Source organism: Leptonotus elevatus, chromosome 19, assembly GCF_054856555.1.
Source record: "Leptonotus elevatus isolate MCC_2025b chromosome 19, RoL_Lele_1.0, whole genome shotgun sequence".
NCBI classification, from domain to species: Eukaryota; Metazoa; Chordata; class Actinopteri; order Syngnathiformes; family Syngnathidae; genus Leptonotus; species Leptonotus elevatus.
This window is the reverse complement of record NC_141257.1, coordinates 12,278,683-12,294,381: the sequence shown is the minus strand read 5'-3', so window position 1 is coordinate 12,294,381 and position 15,699 is coordinate 12,278,683. Positions and strand designations below refer to the sequence as shown.

At 39.3% G+C, this 15,699-nt stretch overlaps 1 protein-coding gene across 2 annotated transcripts; it reads right to left on the bottom strand.

Moving 5' to 3' along the window:
- Positions 1-1,144: 1,144 nt before the first annotated feature.
- On the bottom strand, positions 1,145-15,205 carry prdm1b (PR domain containing 1b, with ZNF domain). 2 transcript variants are annotated; one of them, XM_086063418.1, is made up of 7 exons: positions 15,070-15,205; positions 13,798-14,093; positions 9,004-9,123; positions 7,430-7,670; positions 3,972-4,873; positions 3,762-3,890; positions 1,145-2,547 (listed from the first exon to the last, which is right to left on the bottom strand). In XM_086063418.1, exons 2-7 carry the CDS (start codon positions 13,966-13,968, stop codon positions 1,981-1,983), a joined length of 2,130 nt encoding a protein of 709 aa, XP_085919544.1. In that variant the 5' UTR covers positions 13,969-14,093; positions 15,070-15,205; the 3' UTR covers positions 1,145-1,980. The 2 variants fall into 2 exon arrangements, with proteins under 2 accessions (XP_085919544.1, XP_085919545.1); XM_086063419.1 differs by lacking the exons at positions 9,004-9,123; positions 13,798-14,093; positions 15,070-15,205 and adding an exon at positions 8,321-8,394.
- Between the last annotated feature and the right edge of the window lie 494 nt (positions 15,206-15,699).

The window sequence follows — 15,699 nt, the reverse complement described above, 5'->3', positions numbered from 1 at the left end:
AAAAAAACACTTTACAAACTAATTGTCGGACTCAATCTGCTCATCTTGTTGCCTCGTCAATTGTGTGTACACCTACACAATCTAATAATATAAAAAAGGGAAAAAAAGTACCACATAGTTGATATCACAAGTCTACACACCCCTGCTCAAATGCCAGGTATTAGACCAAAACAACTCATTTACTTACTACTCTCTATCATTAATGCCATTTATAACCTGTACAACTCAATTAAAGATCTTTTCTAGTGGAAGTAAAAATAATAATAATGGGGTCGCACAGCTGTGCTTACTTCAACCGTCGATGTCTGTCGAAGTCATTTCTGTATGAGGCCCTTATCTCATCCCTCCCCATCTACACGTAAATAGTGTTTGCTTATTTCATAACACCTTTGAGACTTGGCAGATCTTCATATCACTTTTTTGAATGAAAACACGTTCGCTTTTATGAAGTAGATGCAACAATGTGGATAAAAATATTTGTTACTAAGTGAGTCCTTAACTCATTCACTCCCGGCCATTTTCAGTGAAGCAACCCCCTTTGCTCCCCGCTGTTTTACTGGATTTTGACTGTTTTTGCAAGGCCCACAGAATCTTGTGTTCTATTGTTATAAAAATATGGAACCTACCAAAAGAAAAATTCATCAGAAAAAAAAACTTCTATCTGTTTCCGTTTTGCAGCAATTAGCATTAGAATATAGCTAAGTGTCATAATTATTCACAAATCTGTTTAAAACAGCTTGTTGCAACATGGCCCTAGTTGATCTCTTATACTCTGCTGCCACCTGCTGAACGTTTTGGTAATAACTATCATTCTTCAAGCGCCCCTCTTCAGTTCAGAGGCTGCATCAAAGCCTTCTGTATGCTCTAGCATAAAAAAAACATATGTCAATAAACAATATGTCGTTGGGAGCATGGTAATATTTAAAATAGAATGTATTTATATGTTTTTGGGAACAAATGACTCCCAATAGTTATACCTTGACGCTTAACGTTATCGTTACCTTCCACCTGCAAATGGCTGAGTTTTCAAATATGATTCCTTGCTCCTCTAAACAGATGCAGTTTGTCTGTTTATGCTATACAAAAAGCAATAATCTTTTTTTTTTTTTTACAATGCAAGTACTGAAACAGCAACATAATCAACCAATGTAGAAACAATATCTTTATTTTTACGCTACATCATATAAAAGTATCATCAAAATAGTCTCTCACATATAAATTCGTACAATCTCAAACCTGTTTCCAAAACAAACAAACAAACACTACAGTCAAACCTCGTACAAAAAAAGAAACCTAGAAAATTATGACAATATATAAAGTGTTGACATTGTGTGTGTTTTTCATGCTGATAAACTGTTGCTCAATTTTATTGCAAAATGAGAAACTAGTGCAGAATCAACAAGATTATTTGGATTGGATGATTTGGTTTGGTCCAATATGTCTTTAAACTTACTAAAGAAAATAATGTTACTAAGCTATGTTTTGGCAAATGCTCATTCAGACAAGAATTAAACATACCAGATTTTACCCTTTACATTATAAATAAATAAGTTAACAAATTGGAAAATCATTTGTGCCGGACACACAGGACACAAAGTATGATAAACTAAGACATCATTGTTACTGTTCCTGAGTCGTTTTAATGTCTACCATCAAATAGACAGCAAAACAGCTAAATAAATAAACATCTCTAAACAGAACAGGTGAAAAATATAATAAGTTAACACAAAAAAACTACCTGAGTAAAATCAATTTACGTCACAGCTTAACAAGCTCCTCCCATTTTCATTTTTGTATATTCATTAGAAGGAAGCACAACCTGTATGTCACTAAGTCCCGTCTTTGGAATGTTTTTATTTTGGTGCTGCTGTGTTTCTCTTCTTCAGTCAAAACAGAGGCTACTTTTGGCGACATTGGTTTCTCTATTAGTGCTATTGTCCATGTTAAATCTCCTTTGCTCCTTTCAAGGGTTCCGTCTCATTACTGACCCTCCAATTTCACTGTTGAACGCTTGTGGAGATGGACCACGCTAGCTCTTTCCTGATAGGCTGCCGGAGAGCTGTGCTGGGAAACTGGAGCTGCCGATTGGCTGACGGTTGCGTTAATAGCCACAGTCAGAGCTTTGAGCAGAAAGGTGGCCTCTTTCTGGTCCTCCTTCCCCTCGCCTTCCAAGGTACGAGCGAGCCACCTCTCTACGGCCTCCTCCACTTGCGGCGCCGATGCCGTTTCGGTGAGCGCGTCGGCCTCCTGGCTGGCATCGAAGCGCTCCAGCATTTCTTTCATGTGGACGTTGACGGCTGAGCCCGAGTTGGCCGGGCAGCAGCTGCGTTGGTGGATGCGAAGGGAGAAGCGGTGGAAGAAGGCCTGGGAACACAGCTGACAGTGATAAGGGCGATCGCGGCTGCTGTGGAGGCGGCGGTGAAGCTTGAGGTGGATGTATTGAGTGAATTTGGTGCCGCACAGCTTGCACTCGTACGGTTTTTCCCCAGAATGGAGTCGAAGGTGAGTTTTCAAGTTGCTGGTGCTACTGAAGCGTTTTTGACACACCTGGGAAAAACGAAACAATTGTCAAAGGGAGAGACGGCAACATTGATGTTGGGATTATTTTGAACACCAAGTGGAATTACGCAATCTTCCTTATCACAGACCAGTTGCTTTCTCACGTATGCAAACAAAAGCATTCAAACGGTATTGAGTAACAGACGTCGGGTAGCGGATGAATGTAATATAGACAGACTTTGTTACTACAAAGGATGACAGCCAGTTACATCATCTTTTGCAATTCTTTATCAATACCAGAGATGTCATATCCAGACTGTGAAATCTGTCTGTGTGTGTTTTTTAATACAGGCAGAGGAAAGAGAATTCAGATCCAGAAAGTAAAAACCCTGCTACATTTTGTCTTTAGCAGGTAAATGACTTGACTTGGACTCGAGACTCTTCTTTTGGGACTCATGAAGATTATGAGTCTCTATGGTGTGGCTTGCTTTCGTTTTCTCTCCCCTTACTTTCTATGCGACCGAGCAACATCTAGTAGAGTAGACAAATGCGACAACACGCAAACAAGTCCAAATCTTGGACTTGACTTGGACTTGTGGTCAGAGACTTGACTTGTACTGAATGTATGTATATTGTAATGTCTTGAACTTGATTTAGACTTGTGGGTCAAAGACTTGAGACTTGACTTCGACTTGGAACCTAAAGTCTTGGACTTGAGACTGGACTTGGAACCTAAAAACTTGGACTTGTGGGTCAACGACTTGACTTGGAACCTAAAGTCTTGAACTTGACTTGGACTTGTGGGTCAGAGACTTGAGACTTGACTTGGACTTGAAACCTAAAGTCTTGAACTTGACTTGGACTCATGGTCAGGCACTTGAGACTTGACTTTAATTTGGAACCTAAAGTCTTGAACTTGACTTGGACTAGTGGGTGAACGACTTGAGACTTGACTTGGAACCTAAAGACTTGGACTTATCCTTAGAGACTTGTGCCCATCTCTGCCTGTGGCCAAAGCCAAACTGTGGCAGGGTTTTTACTTCCTAGAGCTGAATTCTCCACCTCTGGGGAAAAAAAACTGTGTCAAGAACACCTAAGCCTGCCGCCTGGTCCTAGATGCTCAAACTGTAATGTAACTTTAAATCTCGAATCAGTCATCTCAATCACACCGACAATTCCTTTAACGCAAAGACAATCATCGTCGAACATGAGGGATAACCAAGAGAGAAGAGAGAAGAGACGAAAAGAGGTGATCAACATACCTGACACTCATGTGGCTTCTCCCCTGTATGGACGAGGTGATGCTTCTGTAGATGAGCCAGTTGAGTGAAACTCTTTTTACACAAGTTGCACTGGAAAGGTCTCTCACCACTGTGGACTCGGAGGTGGACCTACGTTTACAAAAAAAGGCAATGGTATTAAAGGAGGGCACTTCAGCCGAAGTGGAAATTGACGGTTGTTGAAGTCAGTACCTTGAGATTTGACAGCTGTCCGAAAGTCTTCGAGCAGATGTTACACTCATACTTGATCTTTCCGTTTTGCTTTTTCAGAGGATAGGGCAAAGATTTGTGGCCAGGACGATTGCGCGAGTTGCCTTTGGTAATGTCCAATGTGAGGTTCATTGCTTCCTCGCAACCGGAGGAAGTATGTTCAGGTGAGGGAAGCCGGCTCATTGGCTTGGGAATCGGAGAGAGCTCAGGAGTCGCCGGAGCGCCTCTTGGTGGGGACACATTAGGGGTTAGTTCTTTCAGGCCACCCTGTGGGGATGAATGGTATGGCAGGGACATTGTGAGGAGATTAGGGGTGCTGAGAGGAGGGTATGGGATTCCGTCCGTGCCCAGATAGCCACCGTAACGAAGGGATCCTCTGGAAGGCAGCATTCCAGGAAATGGAGGAGAGTATGAAGGGAGGAGGAGGCGAGGATAGTGTGAGGTGAAAGGAGGAAGGAGCTGGTAGGTGGGCTGGAGAGGTCTAGATTGAGGGTAAAGCGGGTAAGATGACACCAGCCCTTCCCTGTGGCCGTAGAGGCCATGGAGGTGGAGGGGCAGATTTTGTTCATCAGATGATAATGCAGGGAGGTGTTGTGGTAAGTATGGAGGATTCATTCCGTGGCTTTGTTCAGGATGAGTGGATGGAATGAATCCACGATCCTCCTGATCCCTGTCGATCTTCTCCTCTTTTTCAATCTTCTTGCTGAAATCCATGATTTGGTCATCAGGAGTATCGGGAGGGGTGTCTCTCCCCAACATCTCCACATCCACTTCCTCATCATTTCTCTCCTCTTTCACCTCTTCCTTCGTCCTCTCCTTGGGCCACATCTGCTGAGGGAGGGGCTGTTTGGTGTTCTCTTGCTCATCGTCAACATTCATGTTTTCTGAAAGACACACAAAATATATGTTGAGTACAGAGATTGCTTGGTATGGACCTAGAGCAGGGGTCCCCAACTCCGGCTCTCGCTCGAGGGCCGCGATCCTGCATGTTCTAGATCAGGGGTCAGCAACCTTTATTGTAATAACAAAAAAAAAAATTCTGGAGCCGCAAAACATTTGAACATTATGATCTAATGTAAGTCTAATATAATGAGGGCCCACAAGCTAATTATGGCTGCACCTTAACAGAAAAATATGCAGCATCCAATCCGTATTTTCTTCTACCTTTCGTCTTCCATTTATTTATGTATCTATTTTTATGTATTTTTTAGCTATCAATTTTCTGGACATTTTATGTTGGTGTTCGGGATTTCTTCTCTTGTTTTTGGACATTTAATGAGAAAATGTGAACCATGGCAGATTTATAGAAATGGAATGTTGCATTTAGATATGTACCCGTTTCCTGATTATTACGAGAAGTCATTAACATGAGTGTCTTCATATAATTGAATACCGATAATTGCTCATTTTAAGTAACAGCCTGACTGAAGTTGATTTTTTTTTTCTTAGCATGATGTTGACTCCGATATATGGCAGAATAAAATTCCGATGACAGATTAATTAATTATTAATAATTCAAATTCCAATATGTAGATCGTTTAAAAATATGGAGTTTTTTGTCATTTTGTATTTGTAGAACTTTACAACAGAGAGAAAAATTGACTGATATTGAGCAAATGTATTTATTTAATTATTTATTCATTCATTTATTTATTTATGTTATGGTTGTACATCATATGTAATATGGATGGATACAAATATATATATTTTTAAATACGGCCGATTTATTTATTTGATTATGTATTTATTTAATTTTAATGTTGTTGTTTTTTTAAAGAGAGCTAGTATTAAATAGGTCATTTCTTTGCCTTAATCAAAGGAGTAATCCAAGAAGTAGCTTTCAGTTCAGTTTCAGGTTGATGACCCCTGATCTAAAACGTGCAGGATAGTGGCCCTCGAAGACCGATGACATATGATGACATGCTGAGACATATACATCTTAAGAATACAACATCCACCCACACATGCCACTCCCTGTGATGGTAAATGATAGTAGTATCAGGTTTGACTCATAACACCATAAAAGCATGCAGTTTAGGTTTCTGTTTGTCACTTCAAGTCATGAAGTTGCTGTGGGAGAATCGGTTGGTGGTTAAATGGTGTGTCATGTCATGTCACGTATGCGCCTCTCAACTGATCATTACCGTATCATTTACACACCGCATCAGCATTTTTGTGTTCTTCCATCCTTATTCATGTCAATGGCAATTACCTGATTTTCTTCTTTCCGTCTGACGAACGATAATGTGCCTAATTGTTTGGGGTTTACCTTGAAGCTAAAAGAGGTCATAAAACTGGAAAAAAAAACATGAGAGATGCGAAACGTTGCGCAACCGCAGACTTTGAAATGAAACTCACATGAGTGATTTTAGGCTTTTTACAATGCAATTAAACTGCTGTGGCATTAGTCACCAGGTTAAATAGCCACACATCTTGTGTATTCACTTGCTGTGAGTCATTCCACTTTGTAGCAGTGGAGAATCACTCTGGATGAGGATATACTGCAGTTGTGTTTGGTTAATAGAGTTTTAAAAAATGACTCTCTGCGGACTTTAAACCATACAGCCGTCATTTCACTAAGTGTGTGTTTGTAATGTTTTATAAATAGAGGTGTCAAAATCAGTGCGTTAATTTAATTCCTTTAACGTCACAAAAAATGTTTTAATGCGCGATTAATGACCGTCCCTTACTTGGAAAGCCTGTACTGGGGGAATTCCAGTCAAAACGCAGCAGACTAGTCCACATCAACATTTAATAGTAATAAATGTAATAATAATGCATATATTTGTGGAGAGGGGGGTCAAGTTGTATTTTACAATTTAAAAAAGGTGCAGAATTACCTCGTGTTAAAGGTTAGATAGCTCTAAATATGAAAAGAAAAATGCACTGAGCTGTCACCGTCTTTTAAATGCATTTATGCCATCTAGTGGCAGAGAAATGACCAACACAAATTTTAATTTTAACTCTATTTTATGAGTTATGAAATGACTATCAATGACTAAAAGATGCAGCCATATTTTGATTTCAAGAGAATGAAAACTTGGGAAAAAAATATTTTAATGTAAAAAAAAAAAAATGTGTACATTTAAACCAGATATAAATTTGTGATTAATGGTGAGTTAACTATTGAAGTCATGCAATTAATCATGATTAAAAATGTTAATCGCCTGACACCCCCATTCATAAATATTTGATTTGGTACATTAAACCAGACCCAGCGAGGGGAAAAAAAATAGTGTGTCTTCGTTTACTTGGCAGTGAAGGAATTTTCAGGCTAATCTGAGTCTGTCAAAGATCGTTAAAGTGAACACTTTGTATATGTTATCAGATATCCAAGGGAGAAAAAAATCAATAACAACAACATTCTTAAGAGAGAATCCAGGACAGTTACAACACCAAACATAAAAGTATAGTATATTTCATATAATCTTGTCACTCACTGTGTTTGCTATTGTCCTGCTGACCGCACAGCCTCTGGGCAAACTCCTGGCTGTACCACACGAGCAGCTCCTGTTTGGGCTCCACAGGCCGAATGGTGTAGAAGTAGATGTCTCGGCCATTCTGGCACGCCACCAGGTTCTGCTCGCTCAGAGATCGTGCCGGGTTGACGTAACGCATCCAGTTGCTCCTGTGGACATCGTGACCGTCGATGAAGTTCTGCAGGTGCCCGTTGCTATAAATCTGCAAAAAAAAAGTAAAAAAGAGAATAGGATTAAAAACAGTTCTAGTTTTGTAGTCAATGCAGTTATTTTTTTGTGCAACACAATATAATTGAATGCACTATGTACGACTTTTATTGTTCAGTTTTCATTCAGCCTTACAGCCTCCACATGCAATTTCTACAGAAATCGGCATGTTCAAAATTTTTAAGTTATACATATTCAAATCAGTATCAAGGGGAAAATAAATAAATAAATACAGTTTTCCATTTTTTCCAATTTTTAAATGAAATAAATAAATAAATAAAATGTCCCCTATTTTCAATATATAAATGGAATAAAAAAAAAGTTCTCCTTTTTCCATTTTAAATGAAAATAAATAATAAATAAAATTTCCCTCTTTTCAAAATGAATTTTTTTTTTTTAAAGAATACAAGCGGTTAAATGGATAACCGGATAAATATGGATAAATAAATAAATACATCAATAAAGAAATCTCTCCACTTTCAATTTTAAATAAAATTAAAATAAATAAATAGATATATAAATAAATAAATTCCCCTTTTTAATTTTTATTAAATTAATTAATACATAAATAAATCTCTCCATTTTTAAATTTTTTAAATTAAATTAAAAATAAATAAATAAATAAAGGGAGGAAAAAGTACGAACATTCACCCCTGCCATGTACAGTAAAGTATCCTCTGTGCGTATTACTCCTTTGGGCAGCGTCGGTGTGTCGTGGGTGTTCTGTCACTCCTGTGTGTTAGTGCTTGAGCTGTCATTGTATTTAAGCTTGGAGGTGTGGTCCACTTTGCTGTGTCACGCTCTCTCTCTCTCTCCCTCTCCCTTTCACTCTCATCATTGTCAATAGTCGCAAATAGTTCCACTTCTCTTGGTAAGGGAAACAAAAAACGGTTGGCCGGCAGCCAAATTATACACGCACCTACTTGACTCGACTACACTCAGCTGTGTTATGAAGTTCATGAGCGTGGCTTCCCACTTCTGCTCGTAAGGTTACAGGAAATAAAGCCGGAAGGGAAATACCATTTGTGGGGAAAAGAGTGACTGGGAATTCACTTGGGAGTAGCTCTGTTTCCTGAGTTCCAGTAAAGCTGTGTTGAGCGTTTTGAGTTTAAAATTATTTACCACGAAGTGATCACAATATAAAAGAAGGCCAATGAAGGTAATTTGCAAACGGGTTGTATTTCCTGCGTGTCAGTGGACTTATCGTGAAAGATCGTTATCTGGCTTAGTGGAAGATGATTCACTGCTGTTTTAACTGATTGGCTTTATATGAAATGAATGCCTTAGTCTTATACTGTGGATGCATCCATTTTGATCGTTGTGCTTACCCTCCAGAAGTATTTTCTGTTGGCCTGTTTGGGGACGTTGTCTTTGGTGTAGATGTCTCCTTGCAGGGGGCCAAATCGGGTCCCTTGAGGGATGTACTCTTTGCTGAACACACCGTTCACCTTGAAAACAGATCACGCATAAAATTTAAATAAGATTCAAACCCTCACCTCCTGTTTACTGATCAAAGCTCCACAGATTCGTGTTATGTACTAAAATTTTAGAAGGAAAAAAAATACACGGTACGAAATACGATCATTTTTTTTTCTGTATTGATTGGCTTGTCGAAGTCATATTCAAGATGTAATATTAACTCATTCACTGCCATTGACGGCTATAGATGTCCAAAATTCATTTGGACTATTTCTATTAGTTTCACTTTTTTCCCCACTTTTGTTAACAAGAGTATGAAAACCTAGAAATCTTTTTTTATTGTACATTTAGAACAGATATAAAATTTGTGATTAATCGAGAGTTAACCAGTGAAGTCATGTGATTAATTACAAGTAAAAATTTGAATCGCCCGATGCCCCTAATAAAAAAAAGATTATTAAAAATTAGGGGCGTCAGACGATTAATTTTTTTTATTGTAATTAATCGCATGACTTCAACAGTTAACTCGCGATTAATCATCAATTTTATATCTGTTCTAAATGTACAAGAGAAAAATTCTAGGTTTTCAGACTCTTAAAAAAAATTAAACTAACTAGAAATAGTTCAAATGAATTGTTGACGTCTATAGCCGTCAATGGCAGTGAATGAGTTAAATTATCTTAGGTAGTCCGGACTGTCTGTAAAAGTCTACAATGTAATGTCCTACTTAATTTTTATGAGGCCACGGATAATCTTGTTGCGTTATCATACTAGAGACAAATTGACCATTAATTCCTCTTTTGCATAATGTTTCATTACTATTTTATAATCAAATGCTGGTGGCTTCTTCACATTGACCTAGACAGCTCAAAAGGCAAGTTTAAAGCTCCAAGGTGGCCTACTTTCCACACTAATGACTTCAGTGAATGGAATTAACAGTACACTTTCTCTCACCTACTACTCCACTGATCCTTGACCTCCTGTCCACTTGAACGCAACATGCAGCACAACGTGCCAGGATGCGGTTTTTGACCTGTTTTTCTCTATGAATGCGGCATGCATCTTTATTGACCCGCAATATTTCGCCCAACCAAAAGCACAATAAGCCACTTATATTCAAGGAATGGTCATCAGAGCAATTTTTCTTGCCAAATATTTTGAATAAGTTTACTTTTGTGGATTTTACTTAAACACAAAATTATAAGAACAGCAGCCACTGTCGCATGCATTCTATCATATACTGTATGTTTGGTAATTTACCGTGAAATCACGTGAATAACACGCACCCGTGTATAATACGCCTCAAAATCAACCAATTCTTTTTTTTTTTTTGCAGCCCCACTAGTCTAAATATGTTAGGTTTAATATTGTGTTAGTGGAATATGTGTTGAGCAGCAAAATCCAGCCGTTTTTACCAATATGAGGCGGCCATTTTGCCACTTGCTGTCGAGCGAAAATGGCATCACAGTTGCTCAGGTCAAAGGTAACAACCAATCACAGCGCAGCTTCAGGAAACCGGTGAGCTGTGATTGGTCGTTGCCTGAGCCCTGAGCAACATTGTCATCTTCAGTCAAAATGGCCGCCCCCTGAGATGGATAAACTTCTGCTGCATAAACTTCCATAAATGTAATAATAATCAGAATGTCATGCTTAGACTAGTGAGGTCACATATAATATATTATTGTCAAGAAATGTTAAAGGTTGACTTCCCCTTTAAAAGCTTTTATTTTGCCTTTGTACTTGTGTATAATTCGCTCCCCCAATTTATAATCACAATGAATAAAAAGATTCAAAACATACCAATAAAGCTTTAAAATGCAGGTAAAAAAAAAAAACTAAGCTTTTTTTCCCACACCTATGATTAAGGTCTTGCAAAGTATTTTAAAGTCCTAATTTGAAAAATCCTGTTCTTGCACTATATGCTCTTTTTGTAATTTGAGTAAAAAAAATTTTTACATTTCTTTGCTTTTAAAAAAAAAATCTATTTAACTGCCTTTGTAACCACTAGCAAATCTTGTACTTTTAATTACAGCATGTGAAGCATATTAAGTTAGGTTGTCTATTTTTTTTTTTTTTTTTTTACATTTACATTTGCAATATTACAATTTTTTATGTATGTGATGTTTAAATTCTATTCCCATTATGTACAGTAATTTTAAATCTGCACAGTTAGAAACCTTTTTAATTTCTCTGCATATTCACATAATATCAGAAAAGGAAATTCAAAACAACAATAACATGCCCTTATTAGTCACATGACAAGCTTGGGGTCAACCTTATGCAATCCACCCCCCAATCGCAATCTGTGTCACACTTGGCCTCGACGTCTTCAGGAGCTTTGTGTTCCATCTTTAAAATGACCCCCCCCCCCAAAAAAAAAGTAAATACACTCTCCCTCTTCCTGCCATTCAGGAATTACTCTTCAAAAAGGATTACCGCAGCACCATGTGAAAAGGTCAACTATTAAAAACAACATGAAACCCAAACACTTTGTGATTGTTTATCACATCATTAAAGAGAAGTGCTTTAAAGTATATGCGTGTGGGTGTTTTTTAAATGACACAAGGAAGAGGTCAGTGAGGACAAGGGCGTGCGTGGCTGTGCATGTTCAAGTGAGGTGATGAACTGGTGTGACAAGGCGCATTGTGCAAAGCCGGCGTTGCGTGGTTAACGAACCGCTGTGCCGCCGCGTTACCGCTGCTCAACCGCTCAGGTTGTTGGGCGGAAGGCGGAGGGGAAGCAGGGGTGGGGGTCTTGTAGTGTGCAGAAGAACGCAATAAAGGAGCCTGGGCAGCTACCCCCCCTCCTCCCGACCCCCAATCACCCAATTACTCATCTTTAATTTAATTTTTTTTCCAGAATTGGAAATGGCTTGTGCGCCTGCCAGGTTGAGGCCTGATGCCTGGCTGGTCAGCCTGTTCCCAACGAAAGTTAATCATCTGGTTTTAACCTAAATCCCCCCCCCCCCAATCAACCCCAGTCCGCATCACCCCCCACCCCCCATAACTGGCACTCACGCCTCAAGTCCCATCTGCCACGTGCTTTCAGGGCACACTTCAGGCTCAAAATGTGAAGAGGCTAGCGGATAGCCAATCAGAGACTAGATCCTTTATCGAGTTCTAGTCACAAAGACCCGAGTTCAAGTTAAGTCCAAGTCCAGGTCTTGATAAGACCAAGAGTGTCAACGCAGGCCTATTTTGATGAAAACTTTATTTCAAGTTTCTTTTGAAGGAGTATGTTAATTTTCAGGAATAAAAACATAGCTGACTCGATCGAGTTGCTAAAAATATTTAGCGAGTCCGAGTCAAATGCCAAGTAGTCCGAGGCAAGACCGAGGCAACGAAAAACTGTGTTGAGAATGGACTCTGGTATCTTGCCCACCAACATCAAAGATATTTGACCTCACAAATGTTTGTTTGGTTTTTGGTTGAAATATCCAAAGACAAATTCCAAAATCTTCCGACAAGAGTCTAACTCTTTTCAAAAGCCTGGACGTGAGGTTTGTGACTTACTTTGAAGTCATCCATATACCGTCACAAACTCACACAAAGGGACGTCACTATTTCATAAGTCCAGAAAAGAGTTTTGCCAGCAAGAAGAAAAGAGTCGCATTTTAGGAAAGGAAACTAATCTGGATGTGAGCCATTTTGCGTAGAGCACATGATTTTAAAGCGCGCTTGTGTCGGGTTCTTCCTTATTGGCATTCTTTATCGGACAACGCTGATGCTTGTGGGCAGAAGGTAGATGCAAAAATACGATGGACAATGAAAATACCCATGAAGTGATACTCATCTAAAATAGTCAGGAGAGAAGCAGAAGAACGGAAAGTGTTGACAAAATGTTGGACGAGACCGAAAGAGGAAGATGACGTTTTAGGTCACCGCAAAGATTAGTTAGCCTGCTAGCTTAGTTAGTTTGTTCTCATGTTATCCCTCCAATTCATTCTGAGGTGACCATCGACTATACTTTCCTTCCACAGATCTTTTTGCAAGGCTTGGTGTCGATCTTGTAAACTGGCCAAACCAGGAAAGTTTTGCTTCTTTCACAATTGAAAGAAAGTTTGTGGGTTTCCATGGCTACAGTTATCTCGCTAACCTTAATCTTCCTTTAACTCTGGCTAAATCAAAGCATTTTTTTTTATTGGATTTGAGAGCCAAGCAGTCAGCTGACTGAAGTGTTATCGCAAAGTGCATGAATCACCTGAGTAGAAGAATCTGTGGGAGATGAAGAGGGTGTGCGTAGTTGTAAAGAAAGCGAACAAGGTGTGATAAGATCACCTGGCAAAATCTCTGACGTCATGATGTCTGCGTGTCTGCTTGTGTGTGGGCGAGTGGGTGTAGGGTTATCTATGCTGTATTTAAAGAGAAAGTAAACTTTGTTTGCAGAAGTAGCTTTAGCCTCAGGTGCTAGCTCCCTTGGTGCTCGTTTACCTGCTAGGAAGCTATAAAAAGTGTAAAAAAAATAGGGGTGTACCAATCGATTGGCGTGGAGCAATATTGGTCCCGATTTCCTTAATTTTAGGTGATCGGTTATCCCGTAAGCTTGTCTTTAAATCAACCTTCAGAGGTCTGAAAAAACACTGCCCTCTTGTGCTACGAGATAACTAATAAGCTTTTCATTTTTATTTGAGAGATCCATCTATCACTTCTTAAGTCACAAATTTTACATTTGGAACAAGGTGTAGTCTCAAATCCTGCTCTTACCTCATTGGTTTTGTTGTATTCGAACGACAGGTTGCGTGGAATGGAAGTCATGGCTTTCGGAAGGTTGAAACTTGGGTTCGACACCTGGTCCGGTACAATGTAGGTACAGTTGAGAGCAAAGTCCACTTCCCTCCAAGTGCTCATATCTCCCTGCGTGCTATCCCCCTTCATTTTGGACACTGCGAAATACACGGCGGGTGACGGACGAGCTTCTGTTGGCTTTGGTATCGAGAAAAGCTTTGGTTTGCTTGGGCTTGATTCCCTCAGTCTTAGGTATGGTGATTAAAGCTCAGGATCTGGAAAAAGAAAGTAGCATGCAAAAGAAGCCAGATCAGTTGACCTTTCAAAGAAGAAGATTACAAAATCTGATTCAGGGTTTCTGCAGGTATCAGCAAGTCTAACTGAATGCTGTTTTTAATGCAACTTAAAACGAATGAACGAATGTAATGCCCACGTCGTACTGTATATTCGCGCATGCGCAGACATATATATATTAGGGCTGTCAGTTAATTACAATTTTTAAACGGGATTAATCGCATAATTTACATAGTTAACTCACGATTATTCGAAAATTAATCGCATGTTACATCTGTTCTAAATGTAAGATTTTTTTTGGCGGGGGGGTCATTTTTCATATTGGCGGTAGTATCTAATTGACACAATAATTTTTTGGTAACTAAGCAGTTAAAAGAATCGTAAAATATTGAGTCAAACATTAGTGTTGAAGTAATTTTCTGCCGCTAGGTGGTATTGGTGTTTCATGTTGGACGTTGGTGACAGGAACAGTAAGTTTTTCTTTTCTAATTCAGAGCAATTGGTACGGGAACAAGACGAAATGTAATGGACTCCAGGCCATTTTGTTCATTGTAAATTACAACAAGTCACTACAAATAAATATATTTGTAGCACATTTGTAATTGCTCAATTGTGTTATAGTGACTCATTTGCATAACATATGTCAAATAAAGCATGAACAATGGTGTTTTTACATCAATTGCATTTTCATTTGTAATGGCTAATTTGAGCAAAAATCTATTTAATGACTTTTAATAACCAGCCGAAAACCCTGAGTTTGATTCATAATAGGAGAAAGCCACTTTTAAATAGCTGTCCACTGTAGTGACCACTGTCCCTCAAAGGGTTCAAAATTGATTTGCCTGACAAAAAGTACTGGGGTATTGAAAAAGTAAATACTACTCCAAAACACTTATTTCTGCCCCACAATACTCTAAAAGTATCTCAATTGAGTATGATAAGGAGTTAAAATCTTACCTGTACACATTCATTTAGCTGTTGGAGCATCGTATCTTTGGTTAGGCCATCCGCTCCGTGGCTCCTTCTGACCTCGCTTGCTCTCTTCGTTGTCTTCCCTTGCTTAGATCCTGTGGCCACTCGCCTCACTATCACCAGAAACTCTTGAGCCCAGATTGCGCCAAGCGTTTTAGCCAGACGGCGCAGCCAATGGCGAGCGCCGGCGGTCACGTGATTGAACCATCTGACACACAACTGTTGGTTTCGGACAACAACATCGGCGACGTTGTACACATGGTCAAGCGAGTGACTGTTGTGATGTATCCTCACACGTACACACACACACACACACACACACACACACACACACACGCGCGCGCACACAAAGACGAGATGATAATGAATGAATAAAAGAGGAGCAGATGGCCGGCCTGTTGCCACTGGAAAACACACTCGGAGAATTTTGCTTGGTTTGCCACTTAATGAGCAATCTGCTGCCACTGTATCTCCTTGACCTATATCTTGATGAACAACTAAGTGGGCGAACATATTCCAAAGTAGTCCGCTATGGATTTCATAAAATTGCTAATATTTTTTAGAAAGTATACTATTCTTGTCTTTCATTGATATACAATTAGCACAACTTGTACA